We start from the raw sequence: 26,719 nt of genomic DNA on the forward strand, positions 1-26,719 counted from the left end.
AGCTTTTTGTGCACAGGTGGAGCTCCATGTCGTGCAGTTGGTGCCCTTTTTATTTTTTTGCCCCGCCTTTCAAAGAACCTGAGCCCAACACTGCATCACATTTGAAGGATGGACAGAAACACCTGTGGATTGTTTTCAGATCTGAATCAAGAGTGGAACCTCATTTTCTCCTCTCTCTCAAAGATAATAGCTTTAAGTGCTGTTTATCTGATGGGGGCAGTTTTGGTGTCTACCAGGTCTTCCAGGTGGTTGTTTGGAGTGCCATTTCCTCAGTTTCTTTTAATTATCTTCTGAACCTGAGTTTTAGAAGCTCTGTTTTTTTTCCTACTTATTTTCCGTTGACTCCTTCCTTATGCAAGCGGATTTTCCTACATTCGTCTTGGAAATGAATTAACTTATTGTATATAAACTTGAATGGTCTCGCCATGTCAAAGCTCAGAACATAGCTCATGTGCCTTTTAGCTGACCTGAGGGAAAGGAGGAGGTGTTTTGACACCATGCACCTCCTGTCTATTGAGCCCTTCACAAACACAGGACAATCAATTATGAAACTAAACGGCTCAGTCTGGCAGTTACGTCTGAGAGCAGCATTAATCACAGCTTTTGCCTGCTTGAGCTGAATTTCACCAGCCTTTATAAGGCCTTTGGAAAAATCTTGACCTTTAAAAAAGTCAGTTCTATGGAATAGCATTTTAAAGGAAATCAAAGGTCCTGCGTCTCGATATTTTAAATTGAATGGTGCAAACAAACAACAAAAAAAGATTGAATCCTATTTTATAGGTGGATGAGCTTTGAAAGAGCCTGCCTCTCTATGTCGATCGTAGTGTATTACTGAGCTTGACTGGCCTTTACATGTTCCTACACAAATATTGGCCAGTTGCTCAATCGGAACGATTGTAATCTCTCCAGCTAGTGCTCTACTGCCACCTCTGGCCTCTGTGGGATTTGCATCTTCAAACCCCGTGATGGATCTTACTGGAAGGGCTGGTTTCATCTTTCTTGATGGACCTGTCACAGCAAACTGGATTAGCAGCTCTTTTTTTCTGCAGCCTAGTGCCAGGAGGAAAATATGAAAAGCAGAAGTAATTTACTCAGTCTATTTTGTCATGTGTCCAGACAGGTAACTGATTAATTCAGACAACCATGATTACCTGTTTTGTGTGACGATGAAGCTGGAGAACAGAAAAAAAAGACCGTGTCCTCATGAACAGGTGCGAAGAATGCGTTTCAGAAGAGTTCTTTAAACTTTGACAACAGATGTGTTTAGTCATGTCTGTTCAAACTAGTGATGAGTTTGCAAACAACACAATCTGGTTACAGTTCATATGAGGTGACTCCGACAGATCATCTATTGGATCATCTGTAGGAAAAAATTGGCCTGTGCAAAAGTTCAGACTGATTATGAGTTTATTTATTTATTTATTGTTCAAAAATACTAAACTCAATAAATAAATATAAATTATATACAAAAATTAGCAGTGAAATGTCAAATATTTTTGTGTGTGTGTTGTGCTGGTCTGAGTGGATCAGACACAGCAGTGCTGCTGGAGTATTTAAACACCTCCGTGTCACTGCTGGACTGAGAATAGTCCACCAACCAAAAATATCCAGTCAACAGCGTCCTGTGGGCAGCATCCTGTGACCACTGATGAAGGACTAGAGGATGACTAACACAAACTGTGCAGCATCAGATGAGCTATTGTCTCTGACTTTACATCTACAGGGTGGACCGACAAGGTAGGAGTGTCTAATAGAGTGGACAGTGCGTGGACAGTGTGTTTAAAAACTCCAGCAGCACTGCTGTGTCTGATCCACTCAGACCAGCACAACACACATTAACACATGCCACCACGTCAGCGTTACTGCAGCGCTGAGAATGATCCACCAACCACATAGTACCTGCTCTGTGGGGTCCTGACCACTGAAGAACAGGGTAAAAGGGGGTAACAAAGTATCAGAGAAACAGATGGACTACAGTCTGTAACTGTAGAACTACAATGTGCAGCTATACAGTAAGTGGAGCTGATAAACTGGACAATGAGCATAGAAACAAGTAATGTTATGCCTGATTGGTGTATGTAGCCCAGTCTGGATTGTCTTAAGCCTTGCCATCAAGTGGTGTGGCAGCTCATGGACAGCACCGGTCATTGCAGAAAGATGAATTAGCAGAAAAGAAAATCTGACTTTTAAAGTGTGTCATAAGTCACTGCAGGTCTAAATGAAAATCTAAGGAGTTGATCTGAGGAGATGATTTTTTTACCTTTAGAAAATTTTATTAAGTGCAAGTACAAGTTTCAATTTCACTCAAACGTATTTAAATTATAAATCTTTCAAAATAATGCATTTTCACTAACAAAGCAAAGTTACTGAAGTATCATTATATTTGGGCTTTTTAAACCATGCTGTCAATATATGGAGGCCAAAGTAATGATTTTTTTTATATAAATATTATAAATTATATACATATAATGTTTAATATCTATTAAGCCTTTTGTTTGACTAAAAGAAATACAAAAATGCATTTCTGCCTTCATCCACCAGATGACACTGTTTCTTTCCAGTGAGAACACGGCTCAGCCGAGCATCAGAAACTCCTCCAAAATCTAATATACAAATAAGATTCATTTGGTGAGAATTAAAACATTGTGTTCACCTAAATCACAAAAAAATTATTTGTTAAATATATAGTGACAAAGTCTGTTTTGAATGTCTGGTCTACTTTATAACTGACATTATCTAGTAGAGATATAAATGTAGGCCATTTTAGGTTTGTTTCAATAAAAAGATTTGAGTGAGAAACTTTCATTATTGAAAAAGTTGTTTTTATATTATATTGGGAATATTTGAAATCAATATCAATATATTACAGTGTGTCACATCACAAATCTTGAAATATCACAACAGAACTGTGAGGCTTGTGGCAATAGCATAACCTAGCTCATATTCTGATTATATAACCAGGCAATGACAGTTTTGCATATGATGTAGCAGTTTGTCTTATATTGTTTACTCCAAGACAATGTTAAAATGTCCTGGCAAAAATCATGACTAGGACTGACATGGACCTACAGGACATGGTGAACATTAACATTAACAAATGACATATAGTAATACAATAACTATATTTCAATAAGTCATTCACTTACAATCTGTGGAATGACACTTAAAAAAATGGGATTTTAATACAAAAAAGTGTCTCTGATACCTTAAAATTTAAGTCAGATAAAAGTTATTTGAGCTTCAAATAATAAATTGATAGAGCATAAAATGCAGATTCTTCTTTCATTCCATTCACTTCCTATTGAAAATTCAGTAAACTCAAAGTTTTAGTTAATGCAGGACTAACCACAGGCTAGTGGGTTCATTCAGTTTAGCAAATGTTGCCCAACAAGACAGAAAACTGCCCTGTGAGAGGTACTTTGACATATTTCATTTTCCTTCTCCTTGTAATTCAGTCATCACCAAAAATGAACTTGAGGATTAAGGAACTGAGTCAAATGAAGTTTCATTTGGGCTCTTAGTCTTGACTACAGTGGAGTTTTAACCTGCATTTGTAAATGCAGTGATGAACTGTTTCCACAGACAGTGGGTTTCCTGAACCCATGCACTGATTTTACCAAATTAAACTAATCCAGCATCTCCCAAATTAAACTAATCCAGCTTCAATAGGGCTTAAGACTGTCTTTATAAAGTGTTTGTGAATTGTTTAAATTAGTTTATTAATGGTTACTTCTTAGGTCTTAAACTCTTAATATTAATAATAATAATAATAATAATAAATCATTAATAAGCGGTTATAACGCCTATAAGAAAAAATGGAAATGGTGATCTGTTGGTAGTCAAATTGTGAGTCCACATTCACACGTCACAACATGTTATTCTGAAAGTGATTCTTACATGATATAGGGTTTCAGCTGCTCCCACATTTCGAGTTTATTTTGTTGTATTTCTCATTTCATAAAGTACCATATGATTTCAGTGGTGACCGGTCCGGGCTGCATGCAGACCAGTTTAGCACCCTAACTTTTTAAGAGACATGCTGTTGTAATACACACAGAAAGTGGATGTCTGACTGAAATAAGCAGAGCCTTTCCTGAAAAAGACGTCATCTGGATGGCAGCATATGTTGCTAAAACCTGTATGTATTGTTTAGCACTCACGGTGCCTTCACACATGTGCCAGTCACCCATGTTGTGCACTATTGCACCCCTGTACCATTAAGAATGCTGGCTTTTAAACTGTGTACTGATAACTAATCTGAAGGTCTTAAGCACAGACAGCGCAGGGTCCATGATTTCCAAAAAGAATTTCAAGTTTTGATTTGTCAGACCACAGAACACTTTTCTACTTTGCCTCAGTCCATCTCAAGTGAGATCAGGATTAGAGAAAGCGACAGCATTTCTGGGTCTGGTTTATATATGATTTCCTCTTTGCATAGTAGAGTTTTCAGTTGCATTTGTGGATGCAGTGGTGAACTGTTTTCACAGACAGTTGTTTTCAGAAGTGTTTCTCAGCCCACGCAGTGTTACTGTTACTATACGCAGTATACTGTTTTTCTGCCTTGTTTCTTGCATACAGATATTTCTCCAGGTTGTATAAATCTTTTAATTATATTATGTACTAGAAATGATGAAATCCCAAGTTTTTTGCTATTTTATGTTGTATTTACTTGGTAAACCCCTCCTCCTCTTTACTTCTGAAAGACTCAGCCTCTCTTGGGTGCTTTTTTATTACCCAGTGATGTTGCTGACCTGTTGCTAATTTACCTTCAGGTGTTTTTTGGGTTTTTTTTGCATTACACAACTTTACCAGCCTTTTGTTGCCCCGTCCTAACTTTTCTAGAATATGTTGCTGCCATCAAAATCAAAATATTTTTCAAAAAACAACAACATTTCTCAGTTTCAACATTTGATTTGCTGTCTTTGTACTGTTGTCAGTGAAATACAGGATTGAAATGATTTGCACATCATTGCATTTAGTTTTCATTTACATTTTGTACAGCGTCCCAACATTTATGAAAATGGGCTTGTGTATTACTGTGTATATTCTACATGTTTGTGTATGTGTGATGTGTACACTCTTCAAAAAGATGGTTCTTCAAGTGTTCTTTAGGAAAGACAGTGGTTCTTTAAGGAACTGTGAGCACTCAAAGAACCATTTGTGTGCTTAAATGTTTCTCTGCATGGTGAAATGGTTCTTCAGATTGATTGAGAATGTGCTCTGTATGGTTCTACATAAAACTTTTTTTTTTGAAAATTGTTCTTTCTAGCACTAAAAAAGGGCTCCAACAGTGTTATGTCCAGCTTATAACATTAGCAGAACTCATTTTGGTGTAAATAGAGCCATTTAAAAAAAGGTTCCACGTAGAACCATGTGCAACACATTCTCCATCATTCTGAGAAACTGTTTCACCAAGCAAAAAAACATCAGCTGCATATGTTAGTAACAAATATCTGTTTTTCATCTGAGGTCAGATGTCAGGCGTAGAGGACGCTGTAGTGCATGCAAAATGCCTAGTGTCTCAATTTTCCCAGAGACCTTTAGGTCTATTCCACCACAACCCTGGTTGATATGCACATCTTGCACCACTAGAGGGCAGTGCTGTTCTAAAGAACTTGCTCAGAACACAAGGGAAGTGAAAGGTCATGACTATAAACACACCTACAGCAGAAACTAGTACCATTTATTCAGTTACAAGTAAGTTCAATGTTGTGGCTTCCTGATATGCATTCAGTGACTACAGTCTTCCTCTCTTTCATTATATGTAAACAAGAGAAAACTAAAGGCATAGTGACCAAATACAGACACATCCTAATCTTATTAACACCAGTAGGTTTTGATGTTAATTCTCTTGCATCATAAGCACAAACTGCATATTGATAGAACAAAACATCAAAAAGGAAACGGCAGACAGGAAATCATGCAGACTGAGGTGAAACAAAAGGTGGAAATGCTTCTGAATAGCATTGGTAACATTGTCATACCAAAAAGACAGCATGTGATAACTAAAAGCCATGTTTTAATGTTTGTACACTAAGTTACTTTAGATTTGAAATGCATTCTGGGAAATATTGCACATATTAAAGCTTTAATATTGACTGTAGATCTAAATACAGTAATATTAGGCAAGCCAAGAAAAAAAGCTTATTAAATGCAGCGGCCTAATCATTTATTTTTCTTTTTCATTATTTTCATTTTCTCTCACATTTTTTTTGGTATTTTCATTTCAGTCGTTCACATTATTTAACATTACTTTCTAAAGCTCTAATAATAAGTCAATGTACACAGGCTAACTGGATAGCTCCCTCTAATTTGACCTTGCAGCACATTTTCTATCAGCTTTTCAACAGGTAAATGGCACATACGCATCATTATAATGTCTAAACCATGTAAATATGATATGATGTTTCAGTATGGTTGATATCTCCACCATGTCATTTGAACATAAATTCCTGATTAAATAAATAGAAATGCTTACTACTCAAACACTACTGCAATTGTAACGTGTAGGAGTGTCACGATTGGCCCCTCCCGGTCCTGTCCATGTGCATTTGTTTTTGGTTTAGTCCAGCCCCTTGTTTTGTAACTCCGCCCCTGATTGTTTTCACCTGTCCCTCGTCTTCCTGGTGTGTACTTAAGCCCTGTGTTTGCCCCTTGTGTTTGCTGGTCTTTGTTTGATGTATTGGTCTGGTTGTTAGCTTCGTTTGAATCTCTGTGTTGTTGATTGTATTCTGATTTATGTCATGTCTGCACCCCGTCCTCTCCGTATTGGCTCTATGACCCTGGATCGTGATGACCCTGATTTTGGATTTACCCTCAATAAAAGTCGCTTACCTCCGCACATGCGTCAGCTTCCTCGCTCTGCGTTACAGGGAGCGATGATGAGGCGGATGCATATGCTGAGATAAGTGAGATTTATTAGGTACAAATCCATAATCAGGGTCAAGACAGTCCAGGGTCAAAGAGCTAACATGGAGAGATTGAGGGACAGACATAACGATAAGGAATACTAGATTAGAAACACAAAGGAGGCTGGAAGAAACAACACCATACAATACACAGACCAAACAAACTAACAGGGGAAAAAAGGATTTAAATACAAGGAAACAATGAGGGTTAACAAAACACAGGTGGATAACACAGGTGAGAACAATCAAGGGCGGAGTCAAGAAACAAGGGGGCAGGACAGGCAAAAATAAAAAAAACAAAGCACAAGGAGGACTAGGAAGGGCCAATTGTGATAGCAATATACAGTGGGTTGCAAAAGTATTCAGCCCCCTTGAACTTTTCAACCTTTTGCCACATTTCAGGCTTCAAACATAAAGATATGAAATTGACATTTTTTGTGAAGAGTCAACAACAAGTGGGACACAATCGTGAAGTGGAACGAAATTTGTTGGATATTTTAAACTTTTTTTAGAAATAAAAAACTGAAAAGTGGGGCGTGCAATATTATTCAGCCCCCTTGCTTTAATACTTTGTAGCGCCACCTTTTGCTGTGATTACAGCTGCAAGTGGCTTGGGGTACGTCTCTGTCAGTCTTGCACATCGAGAGACTGAAATTTTTGCCCATTCTTCCTTGCAAAACAGCTCGAGCTCAGTGAAGTTGGATGGAGAGCATTTGTGAACAGCAGTTTTCAGCTCTTTCCACAGATTCTCGATTGGATTCAGGTCTGGACTTTGACTTGGCCATTCTAACACCTGGATACGTTTATTTGTGAACCATTCCATTGTAGATGTTGCTTTATGTTTTGGATCATTGTCTTGTTGGAAGATAAATCTCCGTCCCAGTCTCAGGTCTTTTGCAGACTCCAACAGGTTTTCTTCCAGAATGGTCCTGTATTTGGCTCCATCCATCTTCCCATCAATATTAACCATCTTCCCTGTCCCTGCTGAAGAAAAGCAGGCCCAAACCATGATGCTGCCACCACCATGTTTGACAGTGGGGATGGTGTGTTCAGGGTGATGAGCTGTATTGCTTTTACGCCAAACATAAGTTCGATTTTGGTTTCATCTGACCAGAGCACCTTCTTCCACATGTTTGGTGTGTCTCCCAGGTGGCTTGTGGCAAACATTAAATGAGACTTTTTATGGATATCTTTGAGAAATGGCTTTTTCTTGCCACTCTTCCATAAAGCCCAGATTTGTGCAGTGTACCACTGATCGTTGTCCTATGGACAAAGTCTCCCACCTCAGCTGTAGATCTCTGCAGTTCATCCAGAGTGATCATGGGCCTCTTGGCTGCATCTATGATCAGTCTTCTCCTTGTTTGAGCTGAAAGTTTAGAGGGACGGCCGGGTCTTGGTAGATTTGCAGTGGTCTGATGCTCCTTCCATTTCAATATGATCGCTTGCACAGTGCTCCTTGAGATGTTTAAAGCTTGGGAAATCTTTTTCTATCCAAATCCGGCTTTAAACCTCTCCACAACAGTATCTCGGACCTGCCTGGTGTGTTCCTTGGTCTTCATGATGCTCTCTGCGCTTTAAACAGAACTCTGAGACTATCACAGAGCAGGTGCATTTATACGGAGACTTGATTACACACAGGTGGATTCTATTTATCATCATCAGTCATTTAGGTCAACATTGGATCATTCAGAGATCCTCACTGAACTTCTGGAGTGAGTTTGCTGCACTGAAAGTAAAGGGGCCGAATAATATTGCACGCCCCACTTTTCAGTTTTTTATTTCTAAAAAAAGTTTAAAATATCCAATAAATTTCGTTCCACTTCACAATTGTGTCCCACTTGTTGTTGATTCTTCACAAAAAATTACAATTTCATATCTTTATGTTTGAAGCCTGAAATGTGGCAAAAGGTTGAAAAGTTCAAGGGGGCCGAATACTTTTGCAACCCACTGTATGTGAGATAATATATGGGGGTTTCTATTTGTCCCCCACTTCCACCTTGACCTCGCTGGTTTTGGTTTGTCCGAGTACGTTGTTTGAAAGATATTGTGAACTGGGGACTGTATACACCGATCCACCACCCAAATAATACCTGCTTTGTGAGGGTCCATGGGGGTCCTGACCACTGAAGAACAGGGTAAAAGGGGGCTAACAAAGTATCAGAGAAACAGATGGACTACAGTCTGTAACTGTAGAACTACAAAGTGCACCTATACAGTAAGTGGAGCTGATAAAATGGACAATGAGCGTAGAAACAAGAGTTGGTCATAATGTTATGCTTGATTGGTGTATATACTACTTCATTTGAGTAGTCTGAGTTCAGGTGTGCTCTAATGTCTACTAAATCAATGAAAATATTGTTACAGCAATCATGTGCAGTGTCTTTTTAACAGGATGGAATGTAACTAAAGAATGAATGCAATCGACTAAACTATTTGTAAAAGCTGTTAACACTAATAATTATATAATTATAATTATTTCCCATTGTTTTAATTGCTTTCATTGTCATTTTAATTGTCCATGTCATTCTCCAACCCTCCTTTCTTGTGCCTGCTTGAAATGCTCCAAAACAAATGAATGGCATTCTCCTCTTTGTCTCACCTTATTAATATGACAAGCGAAATAAAACATCTTCTGCCCTGCATATTTTAGACAGAATCCCATATGGCTCCCTTCTCCATATGTAGGTGTTGAAATAAAAGTGTCATAGATCTCAAAGGCTCAGAGGTCTCTAGGGACTCCATTTCCCAGAAGTCTCAGGGGATCACATGATTCTATATCTTCCATCTTGCTCCAATCACCGTTCTCCATCACCTGAGTACTAACTGGTTATAAGATGACTAGATTAGTACAAAGTCTGGACAGTAACCGTTCCAGTAGCATTTCCACATGGATAGAACAATAAGGAATGCTGAAAAATCGTGCTCATCACAGCTTTCTTAACACAGTTTACTAACCATGCTTGGGGCCAGACAACCCTTTGGTAGGATGACATAATGATGTTGCCATTTGCAAATTGGTTGTATGTTTACATTATTATGCACTGTGATGTTATTGCCCTGTAAAGACTGTCTAGATTTGCACACGGGCAAGTAGTGTAGGTCTACAGAGGGTGAGACAGCCTGAACGGACAAAACTAGGTTTACGAAGCCCAGTGTGAATTTTATTCTGCTTATTTATTTAGGCTACTTATTTTTATTTATTTATTTTTATTCGATTGGGTTCACACTTCAGTGCTGACACACTCCACTTTACACGATATGGCCAAAAGCATTTGCTCGTCTGCCTTCACACGCAAATGAACTTAATCACTTCCCATTCTTAATCCACAGGGTTTAAGATGATGTCGGCACACCCTTTGCACCTATAACAGCTTCAACTCTTCTCAGAAGGCTTTCCACAAGGTTTAGGAGTGCGTTTATGGGATTTTTTGACCATTCTTCCAGAAGCACAATTGTGGGGTCTGACACTGATGTTGGACGAGAAGGCCTGGCTCACAGTCTCCACTCTAATTCATCCCAATGGTGTTCTATTAGGTTGAGTTCAGGACAGTCAAGTTCTTCCACACCAAACTTGCTCATCCATGTCTTTGTGGACCTTGCTTTGTGCACTGGTGCACAGTAATGTTGGAACAGGAAGGGGCCGTCCTCAAACTGTTCCCACAAAGTGGGAAGCATGAAACTGTATTAGGAGTTCCTTTCACTGGAACTAAGGGGCCCCTCCACCAAACTTTACGCTTGTCACAATGCAGTCAGACAAGAACCGTTCTCCTGGCAACCGCCAAACCCAGACTCGTCCATTGGACTGGCAGATCAGGAGAAGCGTGTGTACCGGATGTGACTGGCCAGTCTATTCAGTTCACTTGGGTGACACACGACCGTTAACATGGTCTCTGCGTTGTGTTCTGTGGTCCCTGGTTGGTAGTGAGGCAAGGGAGGGGGGAGAAAAGAAAAGACTGAGGCAACACTGATGCTGGCCGTGGTTATTTACTGGATTCTCCGGTCTGGATATACACTTTTAAACCATGTATTTATTTTAACTGGGTTACACGTGATTCATCACTCCAGAGAACACGTCTCTACTGCTCTAGAGTCCAATGGTGGCGCGTTACACCACTGTGTTCGACACTTTGCATTGCGCTTGGTGATGTAAAGCTTGGATGTAAAGAATAAAATGTTCAAACAGGCAGTACAGAACTGATGTGCTCTGAGGAAAGTTCCCTTGTTTGGTGTGGACCTTCAAAAAATGTACTTGCCCAAGCAGTGAGCCGAAGCTGGATTTATGTAGAAGTGGCCACATGGTCATTCCTTTGTTGTGGACCTGAGTGTTCACGTGTCAAAGCAGACCGAAGTAAGCTTTATGTTCATATGCCAACACTTTGTATGGTTTTCTTTTAATGTCAGCATCTTGAACTTGGTCAGATAGTGGTTGGTTGAACCACTATTGAAACCAGAAAGTAGGTTGCTCGACTGGGCAAACCCAGATTTAACTGCCATAAATATTTTTGTCATTTAATTTGATAGTTTGTGTTAAAATATTTATATCTATCTTGAATGTACTTATTTGAGTTGCATTATATGAGAAGGAACTAATGGAGACAGCTTTCAGCACTACTGTGTTCTTGCAGAGTGAACTTGCAAGAACACGCGGTTTCACGTGTTGCGCACTAGCAAAAAGCTTCCGGTGTATTAGCTAGTGTAGAACAGTCTAAAGAGCATCGCAGGGGTGAAAGAGATCGCACATTAACAGAAAGGGGAAAGGATTTGCACAAAGGAAAGTTGAAAGGGCTACAACTTCACTTTGACAGCATTTATGAACGCTGGAAGGCTCTAACTAAGGTAGCCAAAAAATCTGTAATAAATCAGGACCCCAGTTATATCCTACAAGAACATATCAGCAGTATGCAAAGGGAATTATCTGAGCTGAATACTGTTTATGATGAGCACAGAAGGATTGACAGCCCTTCTCATGACATGCATTGCAAATTGGACAAATGTACCTCAATCACCCAGATTGTAGTCCATAATGCTCGTTCTCAAATTCAAGGAACAGAGGAGGAGCTGACTTGGCCTGATGCTACATCTGTATTTGCATCTTCCTCTGCCAGTGTTTCACCTCCTGCCTCTAGTTGCTCTGAAGCTAACTCCATTCACTCTAATGTGTCCTCAGTCAAAAGACAAGAAGCTGCTGCTGAGTATGCAGCTACATGCGCTGTATTGAAAATTATGGCTGAGCAAGAATGTCACCAAGAGAAATTGCAACAACTTGAAGCTGAGGATAAGCTGATAGTTGCAGGACAAGAAGCAGCTGCATTAACAGCTTCTAGAGGCCTAACAGCAGATCAGCTTGTTACCTCAAACTGGTTCACTGGGCCAACCTTTCTATGGAAAAGAGAGCTACCGTTGGGAGATGGAAAAGGTGGCAGAGGTCAATGACAATGATCCAGAACTTCGAAAGACTCAACAGCAAATGCTAAACACAAAGACAGAGGAACAAAGGACATTGTTAGACCACCTGACAAGGTTTTCTGACTGGAATAGAGCTGTTAAAGCTGTTTAGCGCCTTGCTAAACAGGTCAAAGGTCTCAATCCTAAACTAACTGAGACTACAAGTGTTGAGGAAATACAGGAAGCGGAACAATTCATTATCAAGTTGGTCCAAAAGGAAGCATTCAGTGCTGAATCAAAGGTATAAAGCAATGCAAGGAAGTAAACCCACAAAAGACAAAGTAAACAAGCTCTACACACATGGACAAAAGTCCATTTTTAGACGAGAATGGTATGCTCAGAGTTGGAGGGCGGTTGACAAGATCAAGCTTTCATCCATGCATCAAGCATCCTGCCATAATGCCAAAAACAAGTCATGTGTCCTCTTTACTTATCAAGCACTATCACGAGAAGGTGCGCCATCAAGGGAGAGGAATAACTATCAATGAATTGAGATCCAATGGAATATGGGTCATTGGATGCAGCACTGCGGTTGCCTCACACGTTTACAAGTGCTTAACATGCCAAAAGAAGGAACACACAGGATCCTAAGATGGCAGATTTACCAGAAGAAAGGATAAAAATGACACATCCTTTCACATACTGTGGCATAGACTGCTTCGGACCATTCTATGTGAAGGAAGCAAGAAAGGAGTGTAAGAAATATGGCCTGCTCTTTACTTGTATGTGTTCCAGAGCCATACACATTGAAATGCTTGATGACCTCACCACAGATGCATTCATAAATGCATTGCGCACATTTATTGCAATCCGCGGAAATGTCACACAGTTGAGATGTAATCAAAGGACCAACTTTGTTGGAGCTAAAAGAGAGTTCATGAATGCAATGAAGGACTTGAACCATGAACAGTTAAAGAAACATGGATGTCAAAATGAATGTCCCATCATCAAGCCATATGGGAGGTGTATGGGAGAGACAAATTAGAACAATAAGGAATGTTCTAACAGGAATCCTTGATCAGTCCGCTAAGAGACTTGACAGTGCTTCACTGAGAACTTTTCTGTATGAAGTGATGGCCATTATAAACAGCAGACCTCTGACCGTAGAGCACTTAAATGATCCAACAAGTCTTGGACCTCTTACGCCAAATCACATTCTCATGATGAAGTCTGACATCATAGCGCCCCCTCCTGGTCAATTTGTAAGCCAGGATCTATACCTTCGCAAGAGATGGCGCCAAGTGCAATTTTTATCGAATGAGTTCTGGACAAGGTGGAAGAAGGAGTATCTCCTTAATCTTCAGCAAAGACAAATATGGCAGAAGGACAGGAGAAATATGAAGGTTAACGACATTGTGATCCTTCAAGAGGACGGTTCTCCATGAAACCAATGGAAATTGGCAAGAGTGGCAGAAGTGTACCTGAGTCCTGACAAAAGAGTCAGAAATGTTAAACTGTTAATTAGTGACTCTACCTTAGACAGTCAGGGAAAGCGCACTTCTAAGTCACTCTATCTTGACAGGCCTGTACAAAAGACTGTTTTACTGCTTGAAGCATAGTAAGTGTCATGGATGATTATAAATACATATATAGTTAATTATGTGAAATTTTAATTAAGTGTGAGTTGATGTTTACTTGAAGAAGGAAATCACAAATGAGTGATTTGGTGGGAGTTTAACTGCCATAAATATTTTTGTCATTTAATTTGATACTTTGTGTTAAAATATTTATTTCTATCTTGAATGTACTTATTTGAGTTCCATTATATGAGAAGGAACTAATTGCGAACCGTGTTGCGCACGGAAGCTTTTTGCTAGTGCGCAACACGTGAAACCGCGTGTTCTTGCAGAGTGCTGAAAGCTGTCTCCATGCCACATCAGTTATCGCCTGTATTTCAGGTTAGTGGTTTTTTAAACAATAGTTAGTGGTATTAAACAATACTTTACGAACATCTTTGTGTTGCTTGCCAAATATCTGTATTGAATAATTTTCAATAGACTGCTCATTTCGTCGTCTTCCATTTGAAATGAGGAAGCTAAGCATTGTCAATGGCGGCACCACGTCTTTTGTAATAAAGCTAATGCTATTGCTCGCCACATGTTTCTCCCACAGACCACGGTGTGTTTCTTCTTGTTTTACGGCTTTGCTTTAAAATTGGTGTTTCATTAATGGTACACATGCTTAATGTTACGTTTGTACTACAGTTGGAGTTAGTTCAGAGCAGTCTTTGCAGTACAGTGTTAAGCTTCTTCCGATGCTTCCACAATTGGCATGTCTGTCTGATAAATGGTAACGTGTGGGTGCTGATGGGGCAGTTCAGGAAATCGTTCTCTTTGTTATGCCAGGAAGTGTCAAAAAACAAGGTAGACAAGCATTCTACATTTCACTCACATGTGGCAGGGCCTGCTGGTGGGCATAAGATAGAGAAAATGAAGAAACTAGATTATCGGAAGCAGAATAGATATTTAATGTAATTGGGAAAAAAAGGGGTTTTATTTTCATGCATTGTATTCACATGGAATTTTCTTTTCTGCATTAAGCCACTGAAGATTTAGTGATTACAATGAAACAGATGGTGTACATACATTGTAAAAGACTGTTTAATACATACGTGCAGAGAACTCAGTAGCGTTGAAACCTGTTACTCTTCCTCATCATGTCTCTCCTGCATTTCAGGAATGTGTCCATTATTGCTGATGCTGAAATACAGTACACAACAGTATATATGTTACATATATACAGTACTGTGCAAACGTTTTAGGCATCTTAGCAAATTTTTAAACAATTGACCTCAGCAGTGAGTTTATCATAATATACATTAGAATAAAGTCACATTCATAATTCAAATAAACATAAAACACAATAAAAAGTAACAAGAATTTCTTGGGTTCAGATTTTTCCTTGACACCTTCACAGCCACCACAGCGTCTTGTTAATATCATCAGTTACATCATTAACACAATTTACTGAAGCACTGACTGGTCAAACCAGGAGTTGCTGTTTAATTACATATAATACTGTAATACTGGGCTTCCTCAAGGAAAGATTTGAAAACGGTGAACAAACTCACATCCAGAAAATCAATATTTTATATGTACAAGTTTTCTATAAATTTTGTTTATTCAAATACTAACACTTTTCTCAGCAAATAAACCCAAACTACAAAAATAAATACATTTTGAAGATGTGTCTTGGGTGCCTTAAACTTTCGCACAGTACTGTATATGTGTACTTATATATATATATATATATATATATGAGATAGATGTTAGATAGGCAAAAAGGTATTTAGTCAGCCACTGATTGTGCAAGTTCTCCTACTTAGAAAGACGAGAGAGGTCTGTAATTTTCATCATAGGTACACTTCAACTATGAGAGACAAAATGAGAAAAATCACATTGTAGGATTTTTAAATAATTTATTTGTAAATTATGGTGGAAAATAAGTATTTGGTCAATAACAAAAGTTCAACTCAATACTTTGTAACATAACCTTTGTTGGCAATGACAGAGGTCAAACGTTTCCTGTAAGTCTTCACCAGGTTTGCACACACTGTAGCTGGTATTTTGGCCCATTCCTCCTGCAGATCTCTAGAGCAGTGATGTTTTGGGGCTGTCGCTGAGCAACACGGACTTCCAACTCCCTCCACAAATTTTCTATGGGGTTGAGGTCTGGAGACTGGCTAGGCCACTCAAGGACCTTGAAATGCTTTTTACGGAGCCACTCCTTCGAATGCCCGAGCGGTGTGTTTAGGATCATTGTCATGCTAGAAGACCCAGCCACATTCCATCTTCAGTGCTCTCACTGATGGAAGGAGGTTTTGGCTTAAAATCTCATGATACATGGCCCCGTTCATTCTTCCCTTAACACGGATCAGTCGTCCTGTCCCCTTTGCAGAAAAACAGCCCCAAAGCATGATGTTTGCACCCCCATGCTTCACAGTGTGGTGTTCTTGGGATGCAACACAGCATTCTTCTTCCTCCAAACACGACGAGTTGAGTTTTTACCAAAGAGTTCTATTTTGGTTTCATCTGACCACATGATACTCTCCCAATCCTCTTCTAGATCATTCATATGCTCTCTGGCAAACTTCAGACGGGCCTGGACATGTACTGGCTTAAGCTGGGGGACACTCCTGGCACTGCAGGATTTGAGTCCCTCTCGGCGTAGTGTGTTACTGATAGTAGCCTTTGTTACTTTGGTCCCAGCTCTCTGCAGGTCACCGTTTGCTCACCGTTCTCATGATCATTTTGACCCCACGGGATGAGATCTTGCGTGGACCCCAGATCGAGGGAGATTATCAATGGTCTTGTTTGGCTTCCATCTTCTTACAATTGCTCCCACAGTTGATTTATTTACACCAACCTGCTTGCCTATTGTAGATTGACTCTTCCCAGCCTGGTGCAGGGCTACAATTTTCTTCCTGGTGTCCTTCGACAGCTCTTTGGTCTTGGCCATGGTTGAGTTTGGAGTCTGACAGTTTGAGGCTGTGGACAGGTGTCTTTTATACAGATAACGAGGTCAAACTGGTGCCATTAATACAGGTAACGAGTGGAAGACAGAAGAGCTTCTTAAAGAAGAAGTTACAGGTCTGTGAGAGCCAGAAATCTTGCTTGTTTGTGGGTGATCAAATAATTATTTTCCACCATAATTTACAAATAAATTCTTTAAAAATCCTACAATGTGATTTCCTGGATTTTTTTTCTCATATTGTCTCTCATAGTTGAAGTGTACCTATGATGAAAAATGTTGATGTAAATACAATGTATTTTGAATATAGTCAGTTAAGTTAATCTAATTAAGTTATATAATCTTAATGGATTCCAAGGGGGAAAAGTGTATTGGATTAGGTTTTTTTAGGCATTAAATTACTGCCAGGAAGTGACATTTTCTAATTTCATTCACATGCAGCACAAGAAAATAGAGATACATTCAAATGAGGGGACATACGTGCCTGTGAACAGTACAGAAAACACTAACATCTAAAACTCAGCAGGTAATAACTAAAAAGTCATGCTTTTGTCAGGTTTTTTCATATAATAATTAATAAAAGAAAAGCTACACTGCAAATCTTATTGACATTTCTGCTGCAATATTACTGTTAAACTGTGTTTATCAGTATAATGTTTGTACAGTATTTTGCTGTTTTCAAATTATGTCAAATTATGTCAAAAACTGAAAAACATCAAAAATAGAGATAAGGTTTAAGGTTTTAATAAGAAGTAAGGTTTAATAAGGTTTTCTTCCGACAGCAGTGAAATCTCAACTTTGTCTCATTATAATAGGCATACTGTGAAATGGGAATGTAACCGAGTGATAAATTAAGTGCTGTGAAGTCTACACGAAAGGTTGCTAAGATTTTGCTTGAAATGTACAAGTACATGATTCAAACTTAAACACTGGCTCAACAAGAATGAAATATGTTATATCAACAGAAAATAAATTAAAAACAAAAAATAATTGACACTTTTTAATCCCAGAAACAGGGAGATTTCACCTCCACATTTAACCCATCCATGAAGTGAAACACCACGTACACACTAGTGAGCGCACTTGCCCTATCCACAGCACATGGGGAGCAATTCGGGGTTAGGTGTCTTGCACCTCAGTCATGGACAGTCAGCACTGGGGATCGAACCAGCAACCTTCTGGTCACAGGGCCAGTTCCCTAACCTCCAGCCCACGACTATCCCAAGTTCTTCACTGCTGAATTTAAGTTAAGAACTGATGTACAGATCTGAATCATTTAAATTCAGCAACGTTTTAGTGACAGGCTGTACAAAGTATGATAGCGTCTCGTAACTGTCTCGCTCTGCTGTTGGAGTGTGGGAGGCATACGCAGAGTGGCTGTGCAGGGAATCTCATTGGAGGTGGCATGTTTGTGGTAGGAGAGACTTCTACTTTAAATAAATTGTAGTTGGCTTATTGATGTGCATTGATGTGTTATTTGTGCTATTCTGTGCTGAGCTGTGGGGCAGTTATTGCAGTGTTTGTGTCGACCATCAGGGCAAAGTGTATGGCTAGAATCGACTTGCCTGCTATCTCAGCCACGTGACAGCAGTTTCCTCTGCTGCAGTCTGTTTAATATTAGCACATTTACTTACATTATTATTTTTTTGGGTATTTTTACTGTAGTTGTTTTTTTTACAGTTTTAGGTCAAGACACATTAGATCATAAAAAGCTTTGTATCTTTAAAGCTCTAAATATTTTGTGGTGTTGCAGGGGTCTTGGGAAGGACTTTTTAGCTGGAAAGCTTTTCCGCTCCAAGCTGTAGCTGGTCTCTTTTCTCTAAGCTCAGATGTCTCTTTCAGACAAGGAGACTGTGCTTACTGTTTCCTTCTCTTTGTCGTTCACTGCTTACTCTCTCACTAATGTTAATCTCAGCAAATAACATGATACAATGCTATACAGTGGTGAAGAGTTGTACTCATGCTGCTGGGAGCAGATGTTCAGTGACAGTTGACGCAGCCACAAGTTACTTCACTTGTTAGATTGCCCCAGAAATCTAGAAAATGTTGGAATCCAACTAGTTAGTGAGGTTATTTAGTGTTATTTTTCCACTACTCGCCTTTTAAAAACAGATTCTGAGCCTTGAAGTGTTGCCTCTGGTTACAGTCGTATGATGTATGCATATATGTGTGTGTGTGTGTGTGTGTGTGTATGGAGGGGTGGGGTGCATCTCCTGATTTCACACTGAAACAAAAAAAAATTAAAGTCTAACAATTACTGGATTCAAAAAAAGTTCTTTTTTGAAAATACACACACAAGCTGTCTGAAAATGAGGAAGGCTAGGACTGTTGATTGCAATATTTTGCAATAAATACAAAAATCATGTACTTGAGTTAAAGTCGAGACACCCAAGGTAAAATTTTACTCCAGTAAAAGAAGTTCCTCCCTTTAGACCTCCACTTGAGTAAAAGTACTAAAGTATTTGCCTTCAAATGTACTTAAGTATCAAAAGTAAAAGTACTAAAAGATTAATTCTGGCTCTGATGTCCTGTTATCATTTTTATAACAAGACTCGCTTCATGAACTGATTTTAGGTGAAAGTCCTCCAGCTTCTCTCTTGGTAAACCAGTCTTTTAATAGAAGGCCATTAATTAAAATGATCATAAGCACAAAACACTGAAGGTAAACAGTTTCCATCAGGGAGAACCCAGTGGCTCTGAAATCACTTTTACAAACAAGCAAAGTTTCAGTTTCAGATTTATTTACAACTTAATTCCAGGTTTAAGTTTAATAAAAGCTTTCTTTAAACACACAGGTAAACATAAAATAGCCCAAACATATTTACTGTAAATTATACTTATTTTACAAAATGACATGCATTTTAATATTTAGGTGTAGCACAGCATATGCTACCCTGGGTTCAAGCAGCATGCTGGAAGTAGGATTCACGGTGGCAGCAGCCATTTCTTTATTTCCACACAACATAAACCAAACACAAAGACGGCCACTTTTCAGTGGCTCAAGCTGTTTTTTCAGTCTCTCGTTGCCGCAGCTTGTCCCTCTCTCGCTCTGGTCCCTCTCAGCTCTTTTTAAAGGCGCTCACGCCGACCAGATGAGAATCAGCTGGCTCTCATTAAGGGCAGCTTGAGCACCAGAGCTGAGAGGGAACGAGAACTTGCCGCTCTCCTTGTTCTCTCCTTGTTTTGTAAGAAAAGGGAAACATTATTCATCTGTGTCGTTCCTTCTTCTTGTATGACTTCGATGAATGTACACACAAATAATTGTTGCAACTATGAAAAACAGCAGATTTATGCCAAAGATTAGGTAGTGCAGCCAAGCATCTGTTTGGATTTGTGCTGAGAGAGAAAAAAAAATTAGATTCCCTGTAGTCGTTTCTCACAATGCATGAAACATTATACATAAATACAATAAACTTGTAAAAACACAAACCTTTTACTTTAAGTTTGATTTTCTTCCCAAGGATTACTTTTAATTGCTGATCTATGGCACATGTTGCAGAACAGAGGAAAACATCCATGTCATTTGTTGTCAGGCTTTTCAATATCATGGAGCTGTGGGTGCTGTTTGAGTCGATTTGAACTCGGTGTTCAAACTTCTGCAGTTCTTGCATCGCTATTATTTTGTTGTTATCGGGATGCTCAGTTACCCATTTCAGTGAACACCTTTGAATATTCTCCGCATCAAATGTGATGTTGCACTGAAACAGCGCTGAGTCTCCTTCTGTATACTGGTCCTTATTTGTGCTCTGGTTCATGCTTACTGAGCCAAAACCTTGGGGTAAAAATGATAAACATGAAGTGATGAATGCTTTGAACACAGTGAAATGACTGTTTGCCGAACAATAAACTGTGCAGGTAAATTCAGAAGACACTGAAATTTTAAAGACATTCTGCATCTGGATTTTTTGAGTAATTCCGTAAATAAACTAGTTTTGGTTCATCAAAGACCATTTCAATCGATTGTTCTTTAAAAGTGCAATTAGTAAGATTTTTACTTTCAAACACCAAAAACTGCCATAAATTGTTGAAATAGCTGTTCTGATGGTTCAAAGGCATCTATGTATTGTGTTGCAGAGATATCTACTGAAGTTATCATGCTAACCAGCTAGCCCCCACCCATCCTGTCTTGCCATCTGCCTTCAGTCCAACATGAGAGGATGAGGACATAGCACTGCCTCATGGGTGTATTCTAGCCTGTTGTCAATTGTGTTGAACTTGCAACATTTCTTCTAGACTGGTAAATGAACAGCTGTTAAAGCTACCATTAGAGGGAGGTGTCAGGACTGTGCGTTCCCTTGTTTCTCACAATAGGAGTGGACACCTAAACTTTATAGTGATATGTTACCCCCTGATGTGTAGAGTATGACAGGTAGTGCCATCTTACATATTGCTCCTTTAAAGAAAGTTTTTTAAATTAGATCTTTTTGGGTTTTTAGGATCTTTTCAGTTTAATGAACCTAAATATAATGTAAAGGTTCTATAACAAAGTTTTATTATTATTTGTGTTTGCTCTCTCTTTCATTACAGCACAAATCCAATGTACCTTGGATTTGTGCTGTAAAGAGAATTAAGCAGATGTAAAAGGGGAAAAACAAGTTGGATTCCCTATAATCATTTTCCACAATGGATAAAACATGATATAAAATAAGCTAATAAATGCACAAACCTTTAACTTTCAGTTTGGTTTTCTTCCCAAGCATTACTTTTAATCGCTGATCTATGGTACATGTTGCAGAACAGAGGAAAACATCCATGTCATTTGTTGTCAGGCTTTTCAAGATCATGGAGCTGTGGGTGCTGTTTGAGTTGATTTGAACTCGTCCTTTAAACTTCAGCAATTCATGCATCTCTATTATTTCATCTTTATTATCTGGATCCTCAATTACCCATTCCAATTCACAATTTTGAACATTCTCCATGTCAAATGTGATGTTGCACTGAAATGTCGCTGAGTCTTCCTCAGTATACTCATCTTTGTTTGCTCTCTGGTTCACTCTTACTTCAGCTGAGCCAAGACCTTAGATTAAAATCATAAACATGAACTGGTGAGTGATTTGAATGTAGTTAAATGATTGTTTGCCGACAAATAACCCATGCAAGTAAATTCAGAAGGCACTAGACTTTGAAAGACATTCCATGTTGCAAGAAAAAAGGCCAAATGGGTTTTTAGAGCATTTCCCTCAAGACAATATTCCCTAAAGAACATTTAGATCAGTGGTTCTTTAAAGAATCATTTTTCTCAAGTAGATCTTTTTTGTGATGTTTAATGAACCTATAGATAATGTAGATATTCTATAACATATTTTACTTCAATACTGGAACAATATACCAAACTCAGTGACCTGGAGTGTGACATGACTTTGAAAAGTATATATATTTCAAGCCAAGCCAAGTGGTCTTTGTCACTCCTTAATATAACGTGTATACAGTGGATTTAAATATTATTCTTAGGGCCCGAAAGTGAAACACACAGCATTAGCACATTACATAGAACTACACAGAGTGCAGATACATGACAATGTAAAATGAGTGAAGAATCTAAAATAAAAACACCAGATAAAAAGAACCATAATTATACATGACAAATACACTACACTAACTACACTTTATAGCAAAACCATATACATGAATTGGGGTTCCAGAGCAACATTCAAAGACTGAGATTTTAAAGTATTTAAAGTGCAGGTGTCTAGGGATGGTTAAGTGATCTGTCCGTATCAGTGTGCGTGCGACTGCCTCGGGGAGGATGTTTATTGTAAAAGTGCAAAGATAAGATATTTATGTGATTATGTAGACTGTCGTACCCAGTGCAATAAAAAACAGGACCACAAAAGCATGCATCGCTGAACCTCAAAAGCTTTCACCGCTCTTACACACCTGCCCTCCTTCCTGTGCAGACAAAGCGACAACACAAGAAGTCAAAAGTTGATATCCTGTGAGAAAAAAAGTGGTGTCAAATACATTTGTAGTGATGTTAACTTTATTAGCAAGTTATTTCATTGTGTTGTAAAATATCCATAATTACCATATGTTCTGTAGCAGATTTGGCTGTTTTTATTCATAAACTGAGCTCTCCAAACAAAGTTGACCTAAGTTACAAAGAGGAATCACCAGGTGTTAGGATGTCTGGTAAAAATCTGAAAGTTCATGGCCACAAAATAGTCTGAGGACAAGCTCAAGCTCCCTCATCTGTCACCATGTAATCATATTAATTTCTTTTCCTCCTTGAAGTAGAAGAAGATTTTTACCCCAAGCTGCCACCTTCTCTGGGCCTGAGCTCATTTAAAATGCCCTGAGGTAAAGTGGAAAAGTGTTTTTCTGGTCTGATGAATCCACATTTGGAATTCTTTTTGGAAATTATGGACACTGTGTCTCCCAGACTAAAGACCACTCAGATTGTTCGGTAACACTTTATTTGAAGGCTACCTACATAAGGACTTCATGACGCATTCATAAGCGCTGAATAATGTGTTTATGAAGCACTACATGGACATTTATTAAGCGTTTATGTCGGTTCTCGCAACCTGACATAAGATGTTTTATGAAATAAATGACATTGTACTGACATAATAAGAATAAAGGTTGAACATATTTACAGCACTAAACATTTAAAACACTATACATAACTATTTATGTCAGCATTCTTAAGATGACGTTGTATTAATATCAGGTGAAATATGCCTGGAAACCACCCCCTCTTCCCTCCATGGCATGGATAAGATGATTGATGTAATTATGTACAGGGTTTTAAATGTTTAGTGCTGTAAATATGTTCAACGTTTATTCATATTATGTCAGTACAACGTCATTTATTTCATAAAACATCTTATGTCAGGTTGCGAGAACCGACATAAGCACTTAATAAATGTTCAAGTAGTGCTTCATAAACACATTATTCAGTGCTTATGAATGTGTTATGAAGTCCTTATGTAGGTAGCCTTCAAATAAAGTGTTACCGATTGTTCTAAGTGCACAGTTCAAAAGCCAGCATTAGTGCACATGGCATGGGTGACGTTCACATCTGTGAAGGCACCATTAATGCTGAACGATATATACATGTTTTGGCAACATATGCTGCCATCCAAATTACCCCTTTGCAAGGTACCCCATTGCAAACCACATTCTGCTTGTATTACAACAGTATTGCTCCATATTAAAAGAGTACAGATGCTAAACTGACCTGCCTGCAGTCCAGACCCGTCACCCATTGATAAAATTTGATACTGTATGTAATGAAAAATATGACAAAGGAGGCCTCAAATGGTTAAGCAGCTGAAATCCTATATTAAACAAGAATGGGAAAATATTTCACTCTCAAAACTACAGCAGAGTCTCCTCAGTTCCAAAACACTTACATAGTATTGTTAAAAGAAGAGGTGATGAAACACGGTGGTAAACAGGCCCCCGTCCCAACTTTTTTAGAACATGCTGTGGGTATCAAATTGAAAATGGGCATATATTTTTCAAAAACAATAACAGTTCTCAGTTCATTTGTATATCATTGCATTAACATTTTATTTCCATTCTGCTCAGTGTGCCAACTTTTTTTTTAGAAGAAAAAAAAAGACGTCCAGTTGTGAACCTTAAATAAGTTTTTCCAGGTCCACAACTGGACGTTAAAACCACTGTTGTACCTTTCATGGTACATTTACATTGTACCTTGATTAATGAAAAATCTATGTACTTATTTCCATGTTAAACTAAGGTAATGAAACACAATTTGCTGGATATTTTCTACAGATTTATAGATCAACTTTGAGAAATTATCAGTCATCATGCTATTACTGTCCATTGTGCACTCATTCAGTGACAGTACAAACTGCAACTGCTGGTAAAATGACTAAACCCACAACATCCTAACTAATATGGAACAGTCTGTAAGGCGAGATGGCTACATTTCAGATACCCTCTTCTTCAGTACTGTTGCTCCACAGGGCTGTATGCCCCTGTTTTGCTTATTTTACAGTGGCAACTATACTTTTAGAGTTAAACCTCTAAGTTTGCTGATGATACCAATCTTGGGTGCATTTCCCAAACAATGACACCACTGAACCAACATAGTTTGAAGGAATGCAAAACCAAATCCTAATAACACCTTCCAGAAACACTGCAGCTCAGTTATATCACAATGATTTAATTGATGTTAGGTTAAAGTACAATTTCATTAATTCACTTAAACTGTTTTATTACACAAATATCTATAACTTAATGGCCCAACATTTTATTACACACTTCTATGACCTACAAATAGCTCTGAAGCCATGAGGTCCGTGCTGTTATCGAATAATAAGCTTTAGTATGAAATAAGCCTGGCATTTAAAGGGTTAATGCTTGTGCAGCAAAAAAAGTCATATAAGAACAAGAGTCAAGCTTATGCAAATGCAATGGAACTGTGTCATTAACAGGCTTGAAAGTATAAAATGCATGGAAAGTAATGTTAAAACGCTTATTCTTATATAGCCACAGTATCAAAAACCGGGTCTATCATTGTATCCAGGCGTTGGGCCAGAAGAGGATTCGAATCCTGGTTGTGACACAGCAAAATCAAGCATGCTATCAACTGCACCATGACCGAGGCTAAGGATGGATCCAAGACCAGAGCTAACTAGAGGCTTTAGAGAAAACTAGAAAATAAATGAAACACAGAACACATTAGGCTGCAGGGACCTCAAAGGAAAGAAACTATAATATTTACTCAAAGAATAGGAAGCACTGAATAAGTAGCTTAAGAACAGATAAAATAGTTAAAGGGTACAGCAAGAACCAATCTCAAGAGGACTTACCAGCAATGTGCCAGTGATTTATCAGCTTAGCAAGTGGCATCAGAACATGACAGCATACACTTAAGACTGGAAACTAAATAGTGTGCCTATTGATCTGCTCCCTCTGGTGGTGAATATTGACGAAATACTGGAAAATCATCCCTCAATTTTTGCTCTGCTTTTAACCTTCATATTGTAAACAAAAGATTCAAATAGCAACATGATTCACATCTGATCACTCTTCAGACTCTGCACTCGTCATTCAGAGTGATTTATTCCATCTGTGATTATCCATCAGCTAGCAGTCCAGCTCCAAAATCACCCACAACCAACTCACTACTGTTATTTTACATCTCTGCTTTTAGTTTTCATATTATAAACAAAGGGTTAAAATTGTGACATGATTCACACACCAGAACATTCAGAGGCACCGGCCATCACTAGAGTGAGAGAAACCAGCTCTAACATCTCACAACCCAGAAATACAACACAAACACACAACCAGATCACTGTAAAACCCGCTATTAGCTCCCTGCTTTAGCTTTCATCTGGCAACAAAAGGGTTAAATACAGCAACGCAATTCACACATCATGTTGACCATCAGGATTTACACAGTGTCCAGAGCGACTTTGCAGACATTTACAGCTAAATACATGAAAAAATGAAAAATGCAGCCACAGCTATAAAGTTTAAGCTAATCACTATGCACATTCCTGAGATGGAGTAATAATATCTGGCTAACATTGATTTTGAGTATTTAAAATATCTGATACCTCTCCTTGGATCACCACCTTATCGTGGTGGAGGGGTTTGCGTGCTTGAATGATCTTAGGAGCTATGTTGTCTGGAGCAAAAGCTCCTGGTAGGGTCTCCCATGGCAAACTGGTCCTAGGTGACAGGTCAGACAAAGTGTGATCCATAATAACCCCTATGAAGACACAAAAACAGGACTTGTGTACCCTGCCCGGAACAGGGTTACCGGGGCCCCACCCTGGAGCCAGGCCTGGGGGAGGGGCTCGCCAGCGAGCGTCTGGTGGCCGGGCATTTACTCATGGTGCCCAGCCGGGCCCAGCCCGAAGGAGTTACATGAGTCCCCCCTCCCATCGATCCACCACCAATGGGAGGGGCAGTAG

The 26,719-nt window shown here is 38.9% G+C and overlaps 2 protein-coding genes across 13 annotated transcripts in view; one reads left to right on the forward strand and one right to left on the reverse strand.

The window, feature by feature from the left end:
* The first annotated feature begins 14,185 nt into the window (after positions 1 to 14,185).
* Positions 14,186 to 26,719, forward strand: part of LOC108442581 — a 29,128-nt gene continuing 16,594 nt past the window's right edge. For both annotated transcript variants that reach the window (XR_001859057.1, XM_017722698.1), the window contains exon 1: positions 14,186 to 14,251. Coding sequence is in view for 1 of the 2 variants with exons in the window: in XM_017722698.1 (XP_017578187.1) it covers positions 14,222 to 14,251 (30 nt within the window). In the remaining variant the exon portion in view is untranslated. The remainder of the gene's footprint in view (positions 14,252 to 26,719) is intronic.
* LOC108442580 lies at positions 19,548 to 25,634 on the reverse strand. Of its 11 annotated transcripts, XR_005131711.1 has the most exons (6): positions 25,607 to 25,633; positions 22,849 to 22,912; positions 22,701 to 22,756; positions 21,490 to 21,840; positions 20,254 to 20,595; positions 19,548 to 20,159 (listed from the first exon to the last, which is right to left on the reverse strand). XR_005131711.1 is itself a non-coding variant. In XM_017722690.2 (5 exons), the coding sequence occupies exons 3-5, from the start codon at positions 22,662 to 22,664 to the stop codon at positions 20,030 to 20,032; spliced, it is 954 nt and encodes a 317-aa protein (XP_017578179.2). In that variant the 5' UTR covers positions 22,665 to 22,756; positions 22,849 to 22,912; positions 25,607 to 25,633; the 3' UTR covers positions 19,548 to 20,029. The 11 variants fall into 11 exon arrangements, 9 of the variants coding, with proteins under 9 accessions (XP_017578179.2, XP_017578182.2, XP_037402355.1 ...); XR_001859055.2 differs by lacking the exon at positions 22,849 to 22,912; XM_017722690.2 differs by having other exon boundaries at positions 19,548 to 20,595; positions 22,628 to 22,756.

The sequence above is a fragment of the Pygocentrus nattereri genome, chromosome 17 (genome assembly GCF_015220715.1).
Source record: "Pygocentrus nattereri isolate fPygNat1 chromosome 17, fPygNat1.pri, whole genome shotgun sequence".
Classification (NCBI taxonomy): Eukaryota; Metazoa; Chordata; class Actinopteri; order Characiformes; family Serrasalmidae; genus Pygocentrus; species Pygocentrus nattereri.